We start from the raw sequence: 22,704 nt of genomic DNA, 5'->3' as shown, positions 1-22,704 counted from the left end.
TTATATGATAAAAATTATGTATTTACAAGGCACAAACACATATTTACAATTAACTAATAACTTATTAATAATAACTTATTAATAATTAACTAATATATTTTGTACAACAATAATACATTTAGTCGCCGTATTTTCAACAAACGAAATCACTAAATCAATAATAATTCGATTCGTACAAAATCTATGTTTAACAATCTTGATATTTGAATATCCACAATTACTGAATTATATTAAATAATTTATGCATATAATAAGATCTATAATAAAGCTTGATTTACAATGAAGAAAAATAAGTAATATTTTTATGATTGTGGTATGATTAAACTTTTATTACATCGTCTCAAACTTTTTGGTCTGTGTAGCGCATGTCGCGTGTATCGCGGCTGCCGAGTAGGTATACCTACTCGGCAGCCGACCGTCACGCGACATGCGCTACACAAAGCAGTGTTCGGAACCGTTCGAACAGTTTCACTTTTACCGTGGTTTCAACTTTCATAAAACCACACAACATTTTTTGCGTTGGATTGGAATAGTAGCAATGTTTCTTATAGATTTAGCATAAAAAAATTACTTAGTTTTCTTCAATATAAATCTTTTTCTCAATAATATTCCACTTTAAACGTATATAATACGTATTTCACTGGTACACCACTCAATCTTTTGGAATGGACATAAACAGTTAATCTCTTCTCAAACATTTATTACATTTTCATACAATCTCTTAAATCTAACACAACTTTATATTTTACGTCTACACAATATATTTACATCGATTTATTAAAATTATCAACATTTTAATGTCTTCTTACATATATTTTTCATTCGTACGATTTTGGAACTCATCGATAAAAGCGCGTTTAACGTTTGTAATTCCAAAATCTGCTACTAGATGTCGCTGTTGCAAATAACGCATCGATATATGATTTTTCACAAGTCCAAGTCCACACTTTATTTTCACACAACACATTTTAACCCATTGAGCCCCGAACGGCCCGATCGGTCCACGACACAATAGATTTTCTATTGTGTCTGTGATACCGGGGCCTGAGTTATTAATGAACAAGAAGTACGTCGCATTACAAGAATTTCATTGTGTAACGCAACACATTTACTCGAAGACATCATTTCATTGAAATGCGTTAATTTCCATAGAGCATCCTTGTCTAATGTGTATGATTCCATTTTCCAACTTCTTCGATTTGTCTATGCTCTATGGAACAATGTGAAAATGTTGTCTATGGTCACACACGTGCCACAATGTTCTATCTTGTCCCTGGGCACACAACTAGCGGTAAGTTCACACAGTTTGTCGGTTGGAGCCGCTGGCGTTGCCTTTTTTATGAAATACGAAAATATATCGTACAACTTGTGTTTCTCTATGGTCACATGTGTGCCACAATGTTCTATCTTGTCTCTGACCACACTACTAGCGGTAAGTTCACACAAGTGTGGGTGCGGGTCGGTGTGTCGGTTTGGGCGGTAGGGGCGGTGGTGTGCGCGGTTGGAGCCGCTGGCGTTGCGTTTCGCGCAGGTTCTCTAGGAAATCTGTCAGAAATATATTAAATTTTTATTTATTTATATATTCAGCTAAGCATAGAACCAGTTGAAAACTATTGGATGAGGAGAAGCGGCTTTGCGATGAATATCAACTTTTTTATTATTATTTTATTTATAACTAGCGGTCCGCCCCGGCTTCGCCCGTGGTACATATTTACGTTTTCTCTACATAAGAACCATCCTCGTACTTCAAGGAATATAATAGAAAAGAATTATCGAAATCGGTTCAGCCGTTCACACGTGATGCCGTGACAACGCGAAACGGGTGCGGACCCGCCGCCTTTTTATAGCTCCCGCCGCGAAGCGCGTCGAACGCGGCAACTGATACACAAAAATAATCCTTATGGCATGTAATTCACGCGCGATGACTTATAGCGTATTTCATGTATAACTTTGGTGTTTCTACACCGATTTACATGATTCTTTTACTATAACCTGCCCAGGAGTATGAAGAATAATTGTGCCAAATTTCGTTAAAATCCGTCGTGTAGTTTTTGTTTCTATAACGAATATACAGACAGACAGACAGACAGACAGACAAAAATTTTCCTGATTGCATTTTTGGCATCAGTAGCGATCCCTTATCACCCCTTCATAGTTTTTTTTTAAATATATTTCATGTACAGAATTGGCCTCTCTACAGATTTATTATAAGTATAGATTTGTTTATTGAGAAGATACATCAAAACGTCGTTAATTTAACAATTTCAAATCAAAATTTATCTAAATTTATGCAAATTCGATATTTTTAGCATTGATTATATATAAGTTTCGAACAAATATTTAATACTATTTTATATAAAAAATAACAGTTGTTTTAATTTATTTGTCTATAATACCACTTACCAGGTGGGTGATGATGTAACGGGGGCCCTGGCCGTAACGTAGCGCGCACTCTGTTGGCGGGGCCCTGCGGCTGGGGCCCCGGGGGCCCCGCGGGGGGCCCGCTGCTCCTGTTCGATATGTTGTCAGGGAAACCGCACGAACTGCCCGAGTTTCGGTCTATGCTCTGTGAATATAGATAACATAGTTTAATTTTAAACGTTTTAAAAGAAATAAATTTATATCAAGGTAGATTTGAAGTTCATAGAACAATTTAAGTAACAAAATTTAAAAAAGCGGAAAAACAAAACGGACGATAAAAACATTTGATAATTTACTGAACAAGCAAGCTATTTATATCTTTTGCAATATACTTTTTAAATGGACACACTAAAACAGATAAATCATTATAAAAAATGTTTCAATATGCGAGGTCTCAAAATCAAATTTACTATTTGTTCATTACTCAAATCATAAACACAATGCAAGTGTATTCTGCTCTAAATAATAATAATACTAACCAAGGTGTCCTCATCGTGCCGCAGCGCCAGATCGGCAAGCGAGTCGGCGTCCCCCTCCCCGCTATCCTCCCCCTCCCCCACCCTCTCTCCCCCCACAATATCACCCCCCTCCCCCTCATTCCCCTCCCCCCGCGACTCGCTCACAAGTACGGCTTGCCAGTCCCCTTCGCCCACTTCAACGATCTGGAGTCGCGCGCCATCTAAGTCCTGTAACAAAATAGGTATATTTGAGTGGTTTACGCAATTTTGTCAAAATTGGGTAAAAATCATCTCAGATGCGACGTATTGAGGAATCTTGTCCAAAAGTGCGATAAAAAAATAATCCATATTCTTAACAAAGTTGTTATGTCTTTCGTACATTAAATTGTACGACCAAATTATTCGAACATTAAAAATGCAGGGCGTTTTTAATTGCAATTTTGTGGTCCTTCGAGCCGGATCTGAGCTAACAATATTGATTTTTCTGCAGCGAAATTCGAATTCATTAACAGCATCGTAGTAGCGTAGCGTACTTAATGTCATCGTTTAAGCTTAAGGCGGCACGTAGCGTTTTTCCGCATGTTAAAGCGCATATATCTCTAGCAGTAGCGCGGAACTTCTCCACATGTTAAGGCGCATATTTCACTTGCAGCAGCGTTCAGTGTCTCTCCACGTGTTAAGGCGCATACTTCTCTAGCTAGTCCGCCTCGTGTCCGCACGTTAAGGCGCACACATACACTTAGTCCGCCTCGTGTCCGCACGTTAAGGCGCTGTCACACACTCACCTGCAGCAGCGTGTCGGGCGGCAGCGGGCGCGCGCGGGGCGGCGCGCGGCGCGGGGCGGGGGGCGGCGGGTAGCGCGCCAGCAGCGGCCGCAGCACGTGGCGCAGGCGGCGCGCGGGCCGGCAGCGCACGAGCACGCCGCGCGCGCCGACCTGCACGCGCACGACGCAGCGCCGCTCCACCACGGCGCACTTGCCGCCCAGCACGCTCGACGCCGCCTCCGCCTCCACCACGCGCGTCGTGCCCTTAACACGCACCCACAAACATTACATATAGTCACAAACAACATAATGTACAAGTGACGTATAAAGATATAAAAAATCAATCAATCAACAAAAAAAATAAAAAATCAATAAAAAATGCTCAATTTTGAGCATCTAATAAATAAAATTATTTTTACCAAAAACTCCACATAGCATATAACCTCAAAATATAAACCACATTTATAGCTACATAACGATTTGAAAAACAACATCAAAAAAAAAAATCATGTCAAAAAATTAAAACAATAAAAATAAGTAAACCCTACCTGCTCTTCAAGCAGAACATCGTACGCGGTGCACAAGAGATTCCTCTTCTGCAACAGTCTATCGACCAGCCGCCTGACAGTCAGGTTGTTATCCACTCCCACGACTGTGGTAGCGCCACCAGGTAATACCACCCGGCATAAAGAACATCCGTTCGTTTGACTCGCTGTTACAACCTGGCAAGGAATATAATTCATTGATATACGTGTGCATGTATAAGAATGAAATAGATTTTGGCATGGCGTTTGATTATCTGCACCATGAAATTTTCCTAGTATTTTTTTTATGGGTATTCAAAATTCTTAATATCGTTGGTGCGCAATGGATCAACAAAAAAATTGTACATAAATTGTTAATATTCAAAGATTAAACAACACCCAAGAAAATTATGTTCCATTGGGAGTTCCCCAGGGATCTTATTTGGAACCTTTATTTTTCATTTTGTTTGTTAATCGATATCACTATTACAAGCGCAATTGCAACGCGTGCGCAATTGAAAAACGTTTTAATATAATATATGTATTTCGATATTTAAATTTTGATATAACAACAGGCAAGGAGCCATGAAAATAACACGAAAGTTGCATCATCATTACGCTAAATATTTAGCACAACACATATATAATATTGTTCAGGACTTTGTTGATCGAATTTGTTTGATCTAGAGATAATATACACGACTGTTACACGCTCGTGCTAACACGTGGCAAAGCAAATACTATTGTAAATTATTTTATCAGCGCAAATATGGAGTAAATATATGACTATTGTGAAGAAGCGATTGGAATGATTGATAGGTGGATTTAATATTAATTTATTTGAGATAAAAAATAATTTACAGTTTTATTAGGAGTACTCTTTTGATCGTGGTGTTTTGCATTCGTTGGAAAAGGTGTCTCTGGTGGCGAAACGGAGTTCGCCCGGTTTGCTAGTTTTTTATAAATCAGTTAATGTGAATATTAGGCTAAAACGCATAAAAGGCAAACATGCAATTTTATGTAAAGATCTAGCCAACGTACATATTTACAGTTAATACAATGTTATCATTTTCCTTGCAGCGAACCTATTTCACAATAATTTAACGTATTGTACAAGGAAATTGCTTGTTGACTTACAAAACGACAACATGATAAAAGCGGGGAATATTTAACTGAGTATTTATAAAATAATACAATTTTGTTTTTATCTTCTACTATATAAAAATAAGTCGGGTTTTCCTTCCTGACGCTATAACTCCAGAACGCACGAACCGATTTCCATGGTTTTGCATTCACTGGAAAGGTCTTGGGCTCCGTGAGGTTTATAGCAAAGAAAAGGTGTCTCTGGTGGCGAAACGGAATTCGCCCGGTTTGCTAGTTATTATGTAAAATAATTTATGAATCAACTACGTCCGTTACTAAAATTTTAGATCTGACATTTGTATTTAAGTTCCATATTATTTTAATGTACGAAAACTTTGGATATTGAATAGTTGCAAATTGCGATGATATCTCGTCCTCTCCTTTTGAAGCCAATAATAAATTCTATGATGTTTTTCTAACATTGGATCAATATATCACGATAAACTGTGTAACGTTGTTGTGTATGGCTTATTTTATCGTTTAGATAGATTTAGTTTGATTCTTGCCACATTATGACGTTGTTATACTGTAGCAAGTGAAATGGTCACACAAGATTTTTTTGAAATGGCGCTGCAGGAAACAGAAAAACGTATGTAAGTAGTATTGTAGGATTGAATATCTATATATATAAAACTCAAGGTGACTGATATAGTGATCTATCAACGCACAGCCCAAACCACTGGACGTATCGGGCTGAAATTTGGCATGCAGGTAGATGTTAGGACATAGGCATCCGCTAAGAAAGGATTTCCCGAAATTCTTGTGGGAACGGGGAAAAACGGGGATGTACGTACAAAGTCGTGGGCGGAAGCTAGTCTTAAATAATTTTAGCAATAGCTTGAAGTCGTTCTTTCACGTCGCAACGGGGCGCTTTTAATATATGATTTTTATGACACATGATAGGTAGATATTCGTATAGGAGCTAGCAACGTTGACAAGAGAGAATTTTAGTATAGTTGGTTCTTTGATATACTTTCTCTTCCTATTTCGGTTAGAGTCCGGGCTGTCTGGCTGGCGGTAGTGGTTGCGTTTATTAGTGCGCACAGGAAAATATCCGTAATTTAAAGTAATTTATTAACGCGTAATTTTTAATCTTTTAAATATAAATAAATAAATAATAAAAACTTTATTGACATAAAGAAATAGGTACAGCTTACCTTTTGCCTTTAGATCCATCAGACATAAATTTTTTATTGCAAGACGTTTTTTTCGTTGTTAAATAGGTGCCATACGCAATTTTTATTTTCAAAATAATTAAAATGTCATCCAAATAAGTGAATCATTTTTTTAAAACGTTACTAGCTCCCGCCTCTCGTACCATATAGTTAGAAATCTTGAGTGACGTGGACACACATTTTTGAAGGGGCCGCGGCTATTGGTTGGAATTTTTCCGCGAACAAATAAATCAACAAATCTAAGAACACTGGGTAAAGACTTCTTTTCAATTATTTATATACTCACATCAGTAACCGGCTGCTCTTCATCAGCCCGATCTCTAGATGCATTCCGTCTCCATGGCAACAGGCCGGCGGAGCGCCGTCGCTCTGACGCGTTCGACGACGACTTCTTTAGCTGCAAACAGTTATTGCTGTAGCCACTGTTTTATAGGTTAGCTAATCGCTTGTGCAAGAAATGAGTGGGAATCTAGAATGCAAATGCAATTTGTGTTTGAATATTTTTATTATTTTTAGAATTAGGGCATTAAGAAATGTTTATCTAGTAGGAACAGTTTTTATATGATATGTTTCGTGACTTTCTGTCGTGGTAATTTAGGTGTTTAAACCACTCATATTAAAAGTGTAAAGTGACAACACGTCGTCACATGCAAAAAATTTAATCTATGTGTATGTGTGAGTGTATACACGAACGCGAACCTGTATGAGTGTGATTTTGTCAATTTGTACATGTTTTAGAGACGTGCGTGCTTGCAAGCCTAAGTCTATATGTATGCATATTTCTGTATGTCTATACACTATACCTATAGTGTGTGCATGCGTACATATATACGTGCGTGTATACTTGCGTGCGTATATTCATATTTCTTTGTGAGTACGTGTGATGCGTGTTTATACTCATGTTTGTATTTAAGTGTACGAGCATACTGTATATGTGTTGTGTGTATGTATATGTTTGTGTATCTATGAACGTGTGCACGTATGTGTGTCTGTGCGTGCATACCTTGGTCGCCTGGTCGTACGGGCAGGGCAGCCCGCGCAGGTCGGCGCGCGCGCACTCCGCGTGCACGTATGTGTGTCTGTGCGTGCATACCTTGGTCGCCTGGTCGTACGGGCAGGGCAGCCCGCGCAGGTCGGCGCGCGCGCACTCCGCGTGCACGTATGTGTGTCTGTGCGTGCATACCTTGGTCGCCTGGTCGTACGGGCAGGGCAGCCCGCGCAGGTCGGCGCGCGCGCACTCCGCGTGCACGTATGTGTGTCTGTGCGTGCATACCTTGGTCGCCTGGTCGTACGGGCAGGGCAGCCCGCGCAGGTCGGCGCGCGCGCACTCCGCGTGCACGTATGTGTGTCTGTGCGTGCATACCTTGGTCGCCTGGTCGTACGGGCAGGGCAGCCCGCGCAGGTCGGCGCGCGCGCACTCCGCGTGCACGTATGTGTGTCTGTGCGTGCATACCTTGGTCGCCTGGTCGTACGGGCAGGGCAGCCCGCGCAGGTCGGCGCGCGCGCACTCCGCGTGCACGTATGTGTGTCTGTGCGTGCATACCTTGGTCGCCTGGTCGTACGGGCAGGGCAGCCCGCGCAGGTCGGCGCGCGCGCACTCCGCGTGCACGTATGTGTGTCTGTGCGTGCATACCTTGGTCGCCTGGTCGTACGGGCAGGGCAGCCCGCGCAGGTCGGCGCGCGCGCACTCCGCGTGCACGTATGTGTGTCTGTGCGTGCATACCTTGGTCGCCTGGTCGTACGGGCAGGGCAGCCCGCGCAGGTCGGCGCGCGCGCACTCCGCGTGCACGCCCGAGCGCAGGAAGCGCGGGTAGCTGTCGAACTTCATCACGTTGAATATCTGCTTCTGGGCCTGACGATAAAAAAACATGTATTTTACTCATGAGAAGCATGTGCTTGTTTTTGTCAAATCAAATTACAACATTTATCGTCGACAAAATAAATAATAGTTAAAAAAAAACTAAAAAACACGCTTTTTGCAAATTGAAAAATGGTATAATTTTATCAAATTAATGTATTGTCATCGGTCCTCAATAAATCTACAAAGTTTGAACGAAATCTGGCCGTTTAAAGTGGGTCAAAATTGCGCCCAAAGAAGTCGGTTACAAACAAACATACAAACATACAGGTGAAGCTAATAAAAAGCGTGTAAAATAATGTACAATAGGCATAGGATTAAATAATCTGTTGCAATATTTAAGATTTATCATTATTTCCGAATATTCAACGGGTTTCCTTTTGATACCCATTTCGACCGAATTACCTAATTATTGTAAGAAATTAATTGATAATCGACAATGGAAATTTCACACAAACTAATAACAATAAGTTAATTTTGATTATTCCTCACATTGGAAACCTTAAATTAATCAATCCATTCAAAGTTAAAATCGACACTGTTACAGTCTCACGAGTAAAACAGCATCGCTGAGCACCTTTTACCGCAACAATCAATTTTCTCTTTAAAGTAGATTTTTTGTTTTATGTCCTTAAACATTGTGCCTGACATTGTGTCTTTCTTCCTATCATTAACAAACACAAAAGCACCCACCTGAGCAAACAAATCAGCCGGCAATGGCCTCTGACTGAGCCGCAACGCCGTGGACCGTTTAGCAGCGGCGTCCACGTTGATTGGCTCCTGCGCTTTATCCGCGAGGTGACGTTGCCAAATCTCATTGGCTAGTTGGATGCGGACATCTTCGCTCTCGCTCCCACTCTCGGAGCACGTGCGGTACTCCTCGCACGACCACCAGAATCTGTGGGTTCAATGTATTCTTATATTGCACTGATATATGCGCAACAGCGTCTTTTTATTACAATAAAAAATTCAAATAAAAGAAGGCCTGGTATAGATTACATAACAGCAATTGAACCGTCGGATTTTTTTTGACGTTATAAATTATAATAACTTGGATTTGTATAGGTTGAAAGATAATTTAAGTTTTATCATTTATGGCTTAAAAATTATCCATTGCCATTTACTCATTTAATGGGAAAAATGAAATTCAAAGATGTAAGTAATAATTTAAGATGCATAAACACTCAATTAAAAGAAATATTCGTTAAAGTTATTTAAAAAATATTTTTATAATTAACACTTTCGGTGGTAGCTTGTTAAAAATAAATCTTAATTTTGAAACAGTGAAAGCATTAGAACCGTACTTCCAGTTATTTCTAATTATAATTTAATTAGATCCTCAAATATTTACCGTTTTACGAAAGTTAATATTTATTTTTAATTATCAATCTATTGAAAATACAGTTATGTTAAAATAAATACAATTTATAATCTTGTAGCTAAATATGAATAAGTTCGGATATTCAACTTTGAACCTTCTTTTTCTACTAATAAGAGTCAAATTAACCAATCAATGAGTCTATTATTAATATCTATGTGGTGACGTCACTGATATTTGTAGAAAAAGCATTTAATTCGAATCCCATTCATTAACGAGGACGAGCTTTATTTCATTGATGTTATCTTGTAACCCCATTTCTAGATTGCATTAGTCATTGTTCTATGAAAACGTTGCCTCTCTGTTTTGTAATATATTATCATTTTGGATCAGTTTGTTACAATTTTGCTAAAGAATTTAAGTATTCGTTTTCAAAAATAAAAATACTTTTAGCGAACAAGTCACTCAGTAGGACTAGTATGACAATAAAGAAGTTACGACATTGATTGAAATCAAATAAAATTTTAACCATAAACCGTATAAAGTACTTTTACTTTAATTTAATTAGATTTCGAAACATAATGTATACACACAAATGTGCGTATACGCATACATGCACGCACGCACGCACGCACACACGTCTAATGTCAAACCTACACACCCTCTCGAACCTTCGCATTCGCCGCTCCCTACAACTCACCTTATGTTCTCCGCAGCGAACTCCTTGTCGAGGAAGTGCGCGAATGCCGCGGCGCCCGCGCGGTCGGCCAGCAGGTGCTCGAGCCCGAGCGACCAGCGCGCTACACCCCCCCCACCACCCTTTACCCCGCCCGGACTCGAACCTTCGCTCATTTGCTGGAATAGAGAAGTTTCGACTGAAAATTGTGTAAGTGAAAGAGTTGCTGGAGTATAACCGCTAAAATTTGGTAATCCAACTTTTTGCTGGTTTCTTTAACGCCTTTTTGTCTGGATAAATAAAGCCATAGATAGGTAACACAGAAAAATAAGAAAGTGCACCAAGATAAAAGACTTCTTCTTTGAACTACATCAAGATTAACCTGTATCGATGTATCAGGTTGATGGATGCAACTAAACAGCCCTATACACTAGGGAGCTCATAAGGAACAAAGGAATATATTTCCTCATCAACTTTAACAATAAAAACAATTAGAACATTGAATGCAAAACCTTACCTTATTATAAATGTTGCGATGTTCGTGGTGCCTGTAGGAGCTGCCCGCGCCGCTGCCCGTGGTCCAGCGGCGGAACGGTGACGACTGCTCACTCTGTAACAAACAAATAACATTTGTTAATCAAACTGACTATCTAAATCTAAACAACGTAGACAACAACGTACTGTAGGTATTACAGATAACAGAAATATAACTAGAGGAATTATTTTTAGTAATTTTATTGCTGCTAAACATATTATGATTATGACAATAGTTTTTAACTTGTATTTAAACAAAAATATTGACTGTGTTTCACTGAAATACTAGCTCATAATTTCAGATTGACGTAAATTTTCATTTGCTCATTTTATTGCATCAATTTCCGTTTTTCATGAGTCTTTTGTTCACCACATTTAGTCCTTACAACTGACCCTGTACATTAACACATAAATTCTGCAAATCCTGTGTAACACTATATAAATAGTAAATATGTCAGTCTGTTTGCCGAGTGTCCTCTAACGGATACGTCTGACAGCGCTGTGTTTGTGCGGGAAACCCGCATGATCATAATGAGTCTATTAAAATGTAGATAATCATTTAGATAAAAATTGCAATAAATTTCCAAAATGATCACAAGCTACAAGCAGAAGTACACAATAATTTGATAGGAATAAACGACATATTACGAACGCAAAAATACCAAAAGTACAAAATTTACCTCAACATCGGCATCAGTCACATACCAGACCACCATTTTCCCTAAGTTCGTTTAAACAACACAACACACAAGCACATGAAGTGATCTTTTGATCAAGCCCAATATTTAAAAAAACTAATTAAATTTAGACACCACGACCACGTTAAACGACAGTACACCTTCGCAACCAACACTAAATTCAGGGTAAGCGATCAACCAATTACCAAACAAGTCCCACCAGTTATGTATTATAACACTTGCACGCATTGCACCTGCCTAATTAATGGCAAAGGGACATTTTGAAATTCTTCAGAATTTCTCCTGAGCACCTATAACACTACCAGTGCTACTTTAGTCTATGGGCGGTGACCACTTAGCATCAGATGGTCTACCTGTCCCTTTGCTTGCTCTGGCATAAAAAAGGGGAAAGAGAGCAGGACCGTCCGCGGTGACGTCTAAAATCAGACTAGCGTCGAGTCATCACAAATTACAATGACAATCACAACGAGCAAACAGCCCCGTTTCCGGCGGAGCGTGGTGCATGCCACGAGGCGCGGCGGCTGGCGGAAATATTCAATGAAACTGGATGGTCAGACAATTGGATGGTCAAGGGAACCTATTTATTTTACTTGGTCAAGGATCTTCGTCAAGATTAGTCGTTAAATCTTAAAAGCTACGCGGATACAGAAACATAATTTAAAAGTCAAGAATGTCATGCGCAGGTGCTTACTTGCTTGGATAATATCTGAGGAATAAAAACTTCAACAAAGTTGGAGCGAAGTGCATTTAGTGACTAAGCTTAAATCGGGGTATTTTACAAATTAGCCTTGCAACTATGAGACACCACAAATCGTGGAATTTCAAATAGATCTCTCCTTATTAGTTGACTTCTATTCCATTTAACTTTTAAAGACTAAAAGGCAATAACAAACATTACGATTATGAAAACCAATGAAATAACGTTCGCTACAAAAATCCAGCTGTTTACACGCTAGCATAACTCGAACATTACGCGTAACACATTCAATGGAATTCAAATAATTTATTAAGGAAACGAGATCAAAGATTTGCGAATAAAACACAACATAAAACGTTGGCCGATGATGGGCAATCGTAATTGTAACAAGGCCGAGGTTAAATTAATATAAACAATTGGTAAACGCTCTCAATTGGCTTGGACTGAATCAATAAAGTTAATTGGGACCTATATTTTCCACCTATATCACCAGGTGACTGCAGTTGCTAACACATTTATAAAGACTGCATTTATTGCTTGCTTAAGTTCATCATAAGGAAGCTATTCTTTTGATTTCCTTCTTCAAGATATATATATTCACAAATTGGATTTGAAAATAGCGCAATTTGTTCTAATTTCTTGGAAGAAGCATAGACTCTCCAAATTTCAACGTTCCCATCTTCCACTAAATTTAAAAACTGAACTAAATGGTAAAATAAATAAAAACGTTCCCATCCTTGTAAAAAATAAAACACTACTGAAACTAGGTCGGCCCCTGGTTTCAGGTGGTTACAACTAACGTTTTAAGTACCTATCTAGTATCTAGTGAAATCATTTTATAATTAATGCTATTCAGAGCGTTGCAACAAACACCGGCAAATAACTTGTAACTTACACCACCCTATGACGCTAACAACTAAATTGAATAATGAATTTTTCACTACATACCTACCCGTCTCAATGACCACACTTATAAGGATCCCATTGTATTCTGCATTAGGAAACTCTGATACATCAAACGATATTGGACCATATTCCATTAGGATAGAAATCAATTTCAAATTTACAGGCGCTGATTTATTCAGGATTCTAAACACAAGATTAAAAATGTACCTTTCTGCATTAGAATAGGATATAGATTGTAATGTAAGGATTTTCTATTTGCATTAACTCATTGTTTGTGGATATATTTAAACTTTAGATGAGATACATGTATTTGTAAAATATTGATTATATTTATTCGTTCCTTTAACTTATTCTAATACTAGACTAAACTACAAGTATACTCCGAAATATGATTTTCACAACATTCGTTTGATTTTTAATTATACCTACACATTACACGTGCCGTGAGCCGTCTGCACTAAGTAGAGAATCAAGAAAACCATCTGAAATAATGTTACTACGGAATTTTAGTAATAGGAAAAATTAAATAAGTACATATTCAGAAATGAATTTATGACATGCGAGTTCACGCAAACCTTGATGCATCAAATGCATGGACACTACCACAACACTATTTCGAATATCCTACGTTTATTTAGTGTTGTATAGGGAAAACTAAAACGCTTAAATTGTAACAGCAGCGGAATATTTTTGTTGTTTATATAAAGATTTAGAATGTAGATATTTATAATAATTGTATGAGTAACTCGAATTCAGGATGTTTACCCGCCGGTCTTATTTTCAGCTAGTCAATGTAAGGTCTCGATTTAAGGCTCTTAAATTATACTGATTATTAGTGTAGAATTCTTTTTTGCGCTCTTTCAACAGATGTTAATACTTTTTCCTTATGTTTGAAATCAAATATCCTTAAATTATTTAATAAATATGAATTTCGAGTTATCAAATTATTCACAGTTCTAAATTATTCTCAGATATTACCGGTCTAATAATTAATTCCTATTCTATCGTCCTTTTATTTCAATTCCCATTCCATTTTTCAATTATTCTTAGCAACAACCAAATTAATAACAATAAATTTGTATGTATGTACGTAAATACTCACAAACCAAGCGAGCCTCGCATAAAACTTCTCCGTTAGAAGCGTAGGCATTTGTGCGTCTTATCACTTTCACGTTCGCCACTGCACTTGTATTTATATTGTTTACAATCTATACACTAAGATTGTCCGGTAGTTGTGCAGCACTCGAATTTACTTTCAAAATGATACAGCCACTTATATTTATTCCAACACTATTAACATTTGAAGGAAATTTTCCGTCTACTCCCGTAAATTGATCACTTCAAAATACCACTCCAGCATCATTTAATCTTAACCATTTCTCATCAACTTACAACTTTCTTTCAACCTAGTAAATAATTCAACCATCTGACAGTTTGTTCTAGACCTTTTACCACTTTACACCCTATAGTTTTCAGCACTTATTAGCTCGCTGCGTTATCTAAAACTGAAGCATACAGCTACCTGTTCAGGCGTTTTATTCAACGCTTCAGATGTGTTATCGTTATCAGCAATGGCGAGCGTGATACGCCCACCGCTTCGCTGAAAACTAAAGCGTATATGAAAATATATTAGAATTAGCCTTGAGTGGGTCGACGATCGAGGGCGTTAAGTATAGAATTTTTGTATCAAGGACTATAATCTATTATCTAATCTAGCTAGATTGCATTAAAATGCCTAAATTAGTATGCCAATTGACGCATAGGCCATGGAGGTAAATATCGATGTACCATTTTTGAACATTGGAAGTCACAAGATTAATTTGTCATGGTAGGAACACAGTTTCTGGACAAGGGCATCACAAACAATTTGGTAATACATATCTAATGTTTATCGTCTCCAATGTAATGTCGTCTGTTGTACCTACGTCCTTTCTTTATCATAAGTTAGTTTATTAACTAAGGAACAACCTCCTCTTCTCTTAAATGTTTTAATTATCAATTATCATCTCGTTTTCATTACTTTGCATACGGTAGGTACGTACAACACGCAAACAGCCAGAAATTACAAAAAATAGAATTATGAATGTCAAAAAGGTGAACACCAAAATTTCACGACGTATCTCCGAAATCACTATTTAAACATCACATGCCCTTTCCTCACTAAAGGACATCTCCAAACACCGTGTATGAAAATCTTCATAACGTAATATTGACACGCTATTTCAGTCGCCGCGTTGATAAAACCTTTGAATCTAAATATAACACAACAATAAAATGCAAACGAGAACAATGGGTCACAGATAACGTAAATAAATGTACAGAAATACATCTGTACTAATGTTAATAAGGTAAATGCAGATGTTATCGCGTGGAAAGATACTGCATGTGAATACGTTATATTATATACTAGCGGTCCGCCCCGGCTTCGCCCGTGGTACATATTTACGTTTTCTCTACATAAGAACCATCCTCGTACTTCAAGGAATATAATAAAAAAAGAATTATCGAAATCGGTTCAGCCGTTCTCGAGTTATGCGCTTACCAACACATTTTGCGATTCATTTTTATATATAAGAAAGATAGTGCATGCGATATGTGCACCTTTATTACGTTTCTGTTATACAACATTAATTTATTAGCCCCGTGTCCCTTTATAGGTCAGATGGTTACATTTTTATGATCGACTAGCTGTGCCCTGCGGTTGTACCCGCATTGCTCCGCTCCTGTTTGTCTTAGTGATGAGAAATAATTTTTCAAATCGGACCAGTAGCACCTGAGATTAGCGCGTTCAAACAGACAAACTCTTCAATTTTATAATATTAGTATAGATTTTCATTACGGACCAGTTGGTGATAAGCCTTCTGAATTAAGCCAGACTGAGATATTTTTCCCTTACTGGAACTTACGCATAATATAAATAATAACCAAAGTGTTCAAAATTTACGAAGAAGATAATATATGTATGGAGCCGTTGTAATTATCTAATAATTGATCAGCCGAGGTATTCCGTCTTAATAAGTAATCGTTTTTAATGTTTATAAATAAAAAGTAATATCTTTACAGTGGCCTTTGTAGCAGTTATATCATCATTAAAAGAAAACAATAAAATAAATAAAACAAATGGTATCTTCGTCTTTCCTTCCCAATCCAGGAAAATGAAATCAAAACAAACACTCCGAAATGGGCCTATTTATATAATACGGCGAATAAACAATAATAATTAGTTAAACATTTGTGGGAATTCCGCGTACTACAGCCGGAGAATATTGTTTTATTATTAAAAATTACGCGTATTACAAATCTGCGATGTTTCGCGGTATTTTGAGTACATTATAGGTAAATGCAGAATTTGATACATTGCTATTTATAATACTAGGTGCGCTTCGCAGTTTCACCCGCGTGGCTCCGCTTCTGTTGTTCTTAGCGTAATGATATTTAAACGATTACGATTCTCGATAAACGATTTCAACAAAAACACACCAAAAGTGTGTTAAAAACATTTTGTTTACAATTATGCTTGTCTACTTTGCATACGTTATATTGATAAGTATTGGTATAACACGAGAGAATTTTGGATAATAAATTGGTATCAATTTGGCAGACAATTTAAAAATAAAAATGATAATCAATTTGGCAGTTAAAGAACCAGAACTCAATTTTATCATATCAAATCGCAAGCCATCAATCTCTATAAGATCTGATTAAATTATATTTATATATGTTCTATTCTTATAGAGAACAATTTAATTTTAACGATAACGTAGTAACCGCATGATCAAGAGAAAAACGCTTTGTCATGGTTTAATACTTCATAATAGTTATAAATTATAAGAATAAATAAACAAATGTTTTCCTTAACAACTGGCTGAAAAATATTTCAAATAACAAATTTAACCATGTTGCATTGGCGGGGGAAACAACGAAATTATTCAATAACTCAGGCCCCGGAATCACAGACACAATAGAAAATTTATTGTGTCGTGGACCGATCGGGCCGTTCGGGGCTGAATGGGTTAATTTCACAGTAACACAAAAGTTTATCTAAACACAGAATCGACGAGCATTAAAGATATCTAAAGAAAGATTTTTCACCGTCATGTCAGATACAAAGTTACTTGTCCATTATACTGATACCGCTAACAGCCCATACTAATGCACCTACAGCCTCACACACAAGACGTACATAGGTATCGTCATAGTCATCTTCATCTTGGCACTTCCTAAACCAACCTTATACCGGGAGTAATGACGTCACATACATTGTGAACAAGCCCACAATTGTACACAATATACTCTCTACTTCTAAGAACCAGCTCGATTCATTCACAACCACAAGGGTATTCAAATATCAACCTTATTACAAGTGCATAGGAACATGGTGTCACCAAGAGACACTTTCACTGGAATTCATTATAATCCGCTTACGTTCATGTTACGTGATGGATTCATGTCGTACGATGGCTGATGGTGGCAATTTATTATTATTTGCCTATCACGCGAATTAGCTTTGTACAAAACAACACGATTGTATCCTGCAATTGCAATGAATGTATTTGTAATTTAATACTTTAATATGTGTTCTTATTCGTCCGAAAGAGAGCTTTTAATTCTGTGTATTTTCAAGACCAATAAAGTAGAAAATTTTAGTTAAGATTGTTCGCGAAATTGCAATATCCAAATAGCAAAATAAATGTACTGATGATGATTCATTTAGAATCCTGTCCTTATCCCTTACAACTGGCACTAACACCAAATATGCCTAACATCAAAGCTTTTCATATTTTACAAATAGTATATTCGGTAAATCATATAAATAACTAATAGGTACACTAACCTTAGCGTGATTCCGTGTCATTCAAACCACCAACCTGTACATCCAATATAAACGATTAACAAAACACGCGATGACCCACGGAGCGTGTTCCAATCATTCTATTACATAGAATCACTTCACATCACATTACTTCAAACACACATCCAATACCACTTTTAAAACCACAGATCATTTCTTTTAGTTCTCTATAAACCGTTCCTACAATCAACAATCTTCTAGAAACATTTCTTGTCCGTTTCAAACTCGTAAAGCTATTATGCCACACAATATTTCACGAAAAAAGTTTCTTGCCCTTTTCATATACGCAAAACTTCGATTACACTCAAACTTTTACTAAGTCTCTCAAGTGACGCGAGCCAAGTGATCTTCAATACTTTCGACTCTCAATAGTAACTGTGTATTTCTACATATTATTTAGAAATCTGTGTCTCTCACACAACATCAAAGCTCAAAGGTATCACCATAACTGAGAGCATGGTGCACCTGATGATGCTATTCCCACGCTCCATCAACACAATACATAATTAAACGGTATGCATCGTTACACTCGCTTTTATGTAAAAATATGCTGTATATTAAATATGTTATATAAGAATCGTAATGAAGAATTCATTAAGTGGCATAATATAACATACAAGATATCTGTATTTCTATGGGATATAACTAATAGAGAAAGCGTTGTATCTCCTCTTTATCATCTTGTATTACCGAGAACAATTATTTTTGATGTGATGCATGTACGTATGTAGTAAGATAAGAACAGTAACATAAACATTAATAATATGTTCCATAACTAATGTTTATATTACTGTTTTTACAGTATAGAAACTATTATTGATGTCAAGAACATTGGCATGGTTTTCTTAATTATTTATTTAATCAAACCATATAAGGTTTCGGATTAAATAAGACTTTATATAATTTATGTTCATATCTTTAGTAAATTGCCAGTTAAACAAGAATTTATATTAAGTCCATAACAATTTAATTCAGTTATATTTTCATTACGTAGCTAAAAACTTTCAACCACACCACATGCCACTATCAAAATTCCAAGCTCAATCAGTAAACACTAGCATACCTCGCGAATTCAGACTGTTGCCATGTGGAAGTCACGCGCGTCATAACATCTGCCTATCGACATAGAATATATCTAATGGTGCATTTACATCAAACGAACATAGAACTAGAGCTAGAGCAAGAGCATTCAATATTTGTGTGATGAACATAGATGTTTGCTGTGTATGGGTGTTAATATCTTTTGAATATCGAAGAACCCTCCAAAACCACTCTGGCATTGACGCAACACTGTACTGTTGTCCATACTTTCATGGGCATTCTCCTTTATACACTTTATTACTATTTTTCATCTATAAATACCATCAATGGGTCAATCAGTCTGAGTTATTCAATATTAATAATACTAATAACTTTCTGGAATCTTAGACAGACACCTCAATTATATGAAATTCGGGATCACGTTTCAAAAATTTAACCAATATTTGAATAAGTAATTTATAAGCAGTTTCGACTGTTAGCTGAATTCGAATTCGAATCGCTGTTAGCAGATGTAAGAAATGGACAGAAAATTCGAATGCATTTTCAAATGACTGCCCTATTGCTTCAACCCAGGGGCAAAAGGGGCTCGCGGGCTGCTTGCAGCCCGCGCACAACGCACCCTCGAAGGTCGACAGCATTCCAGAATAGAAAATTTATGAATTGGGAATTTATAAGCACTTCCGATTGACTGTGGAATCGCAGTTAGCAGAAAATTATAAATGGACTTGGAATTCTAACACATTTTCTAATGACTGCCCTATTGCTTCAACCCAGGGGCAAAAGGTTCTCGCGGGCTGCTTGCAGCCCGCGCACAACGCACCAGCTAGTCTTATATATAAAAATGAATCGCAAAATGTGTTGGTAAGCGCATAACTCGAGAACGGCTGAACCGATTTCGATAATTCTTTTTTTATTATATTCCTTGAAGTATGAGGATGGTTTTTGTGTAGAGAAAACGTAAATATGTACCACGGGCGAAGCCGGGGCGGACCGCTAGTTATCTATATAAGTATTTATTTAAATTGAAAGAAATTTTATGTTTATCAGCCATCTGGTTTCCATAACACAAGCGAAAGCTTAGTATGGGATCAGATCGTGCCGTGTGTGAAAATTGTCCCGAAATATTTATTTATTCTTTCGTGATCTCTTAGTGTAAACGAAAATTCGTATTCAGTGTTGTTCAGCATTAGAACATTGCATAGAATCTTTTCGAACTAAGAACAACGAAAGAATGCTCTACGACTGTTTTCACTAAAATAATTTGACATAGTGGGGTTAGAATAAGCTGAATTGAGCATTCGCTCGTTTGATGTAAACGCACCGTAACGTATCGAGCACTTGAGCTAACAATCCCTCATTATGCTATCGATTGACGAACGATGCCTGAGTTGTGGCGTACGCGTTTTTAATTTTGATACAAGACACTTGTGCTAATATCTATTTTGATGTAGGCTACTGATAGTACCTATATGGTAGGTGTTATTATATTGAACGAGGAAATGCCGCTGTTTATAATAAATGAGTTTTTGTTTCAGTTAATGAGTTGGAAGTTCGATTGCCTTTAAATGTGTCAATAAAGCTTTAAACTGAAAAATACTATGGAGTTTATAAAGAAATTATAAATAGTTATGTTATAAGAATATCAGTAATCATCTTTATATGGATATATTTTGTCACAAACGCATTTTTTCATTCTATATTAAGTCTCTAAAAATTATAATAAACATCTGGTCACCAATCATTTGTGTATTCAAAAGTTTTACAGAATTCCTCGAAAATCAACCTCCTATTTTAGGCCTTAAGGTTTATACCAACAAACATATATGATGGACCAATATACGATGGTGTATATATTTAAATTAATTATACATAAAACGAATAGATGCAACACACGTTAGTCGTGAGGCAGTGAACCAACACAATAGGCCATAAACATGTCTGATGGTCAAAAAACTCTTGTATAACACTTCGTGTTTAATACAACGGTATCGATAAATAGATTTATAATAATATACACTTTTTACGCTTTAAATATAATAATATGTAATATATGACAAGTTTCTCCTAAAGATACTGTCCGTAGATCCATTCGGAAAGCCGAATCGGTGGTAAATGTTAAAGATATGTAATGACGATTCGAAAGTGCATCTAAAAGAAGTCTAAATGAATAAATAAATGTTTGAGTTTGAAGTAAATAAATGAATATTGAATTTTGGTAGTTGAAATTTTTTTTCCAGATTAAATTAAAACTAAATTTTTGGCACTATTTTTTCATATCCAAGATGGAACATAGGTAACAAAAATAGTAATAGTTACTAATATACGAGTAACTTTGGCTGGTAATGTCTTCGAATACGTGCTAAAATACACCGTTAAATTACTTCATCTATCTGGCTTTCTTGTCAAAAACAAGACTAAATTCGCATTTGCACGTGCCTAATCGTGCGTTAACAATTAATTTCACTCTCTTGTTCCACTATACTTCTCTATTAAATTGGTTTTCACGGGCGAAATTGATAAGAAAAGTTTTTAATTTCAAAATCGATTTGCAAAATCGTGTTTTTGACGTCTTTCGATAATTACTGTTTAATTAAATGTAACTCTTTGACGCACGTGTTTCACTCGCGATATTCTAAAGTTAATGAAAAAAAAGTTTTAATTTGATTTTTAACAAGCAATTTACTTTTTATTCTATGTATTAGATACATGTTCATATATCTCCGTCTACCATTAACCGTGTTAACATAATTTAATTCAACCATAAAATATCCGATGTTAATCAGGTACAGCGAAGCTTTCTATTAGTTGAAGTTCTTCTAGTGAAAGTTATGGTTCTTTTGATTGTAAAGATTTTATATCACGAAAAAACAAATATTATGTACTCTTTGTTTAATTAAGAGTATCGAATGAGCTTTAGAGATCGACATGTGGGGAAATGCTAAAAAAATTCATGGAAATTTTTAAGTAAACTTTGAAGGCGTCGTTTTCTAGAGACTGATATTTTAAACTAATTTTCCTCTATTTCGATTACGTGGCCTACCGACGCGGACGCTACCACAAGAGTGCGTTATAAAATTTCACCTCTAGCAAGTTTCATTTTCCGCAATAACTAGTTTAAAAATCTGCGAGAGAAAAGCTAGTCCTTATTATACTTAATTAATCAGTTTCACTATTTTCTTCATTACCTGTCAATATTCCCTTAAACCTTGGTCAAGTACAACAAAACAAAATCTAACTGCATAGAAGAAATCACTTTCTGATTAAAATAACATGTATCTACGATACAGTTAATCCGATAATTTTCACGTAAACTCTATATGTATAATCTATTGACGTTTATGACGTCGGCACTTTACGTATATAGCAATTAACATACACCGTACATACGTCACACCTTTGTTTTGTATGCAAAATTAATTTCACCTTTTGTACAATACAATGTTAGTTAAGATGCCACAACCCTATTTTACGTTGATTTGCCAAGTATTTATGTACATACATTGTTTCATGTAAAATCTATATATTATGTACTAATGTTATAAAGCTAAAGAAAGAGTTTATGTAAGGGCTGATTTTTCAATCCTTGGTTAAAACTTATTCGTCGAATAATGTATAAAACTACCATTTTAAAAACGTATT

At 36.6% G+C, this 22,704-nt stretch overlaps 1 protein-coding gene across 1 annotated transcript in view; it reads right to left on the bottom strand.

Annotated features, from left to right (window-relative positions):
- Window positions 1–1,056: 1,056 nt before the first annotated feature.
- Window positions 1,057–22,704, bottom strand: part of LOC149479247 (regulator of G protein signaling loco-like) — a 64,452-nt gene continuing 42,804 nt past the window's right edge. Inside the window, exons 4-14 of the mRNA XM_089707894.1 lie at window positions 10,855–10,947; window positions 10,362–10,516; window positions 9,037–9,241; window positions 8,209–8,337; window positions 6,772–6,882; window positions 4,192–4,365; window positions 3,665–3,907; window positions 3,045–3,107; window positions 2,901–2,972; window positions 2,404–2,566; window positions 1,057–1,545 (exon numbers count right to left, since the gene is read on the bottom strand). Of these exons, the coding sequence (XP_089564020.1) occupies window positions 1,439–1,545; window positions 2,404–2,566; window positions 2,901–2,972; window positions 3,045–3,107; window positions 3,665–3,907; window positions 4,192–4,365; window positions 6,772–6,882; window positions 8,209–8,337; window positions 9,037–9,241; window positions 10,362–10,516; window positions 10,855–10,947 (1,515 nt within the window). The 3' untranslated portion in view covers window positions 1,057–1,438. The remainder of the gene's footprint in view (window positions 1,546–2,403; window positions 2,567–2,900; window positions 2,973–3,044; window positions 3,108–3,664; window positions 3,908–4,191; window positions 4,366–6,771; window positions 6,883–8,208; window positions 8,338–9,036; window positions 9,242–10,361; window positions 10,517–10,854; window positions 10,948–22,704) is intronic.

Source organism: Colias philodice, chromosome 20 (assembly GCF_061535455.1).
Source record: "Colias philodice isolate Cphi_HAF_F1 chromosome 20, ilColPhil1 Martin Lab GWU primary, whole genome shotgun sequence".
NCBI lineage: Eukaryota > Metazoa > Arthropoda > Insecta > Lepidoptera > Pieridae > Colias > Colias philodice.
The sequence above is the reverse complement of the archived record's forward strand: the minus strand, read 5'-3'. Positions and strand labels throughout refer to the sequence as shown.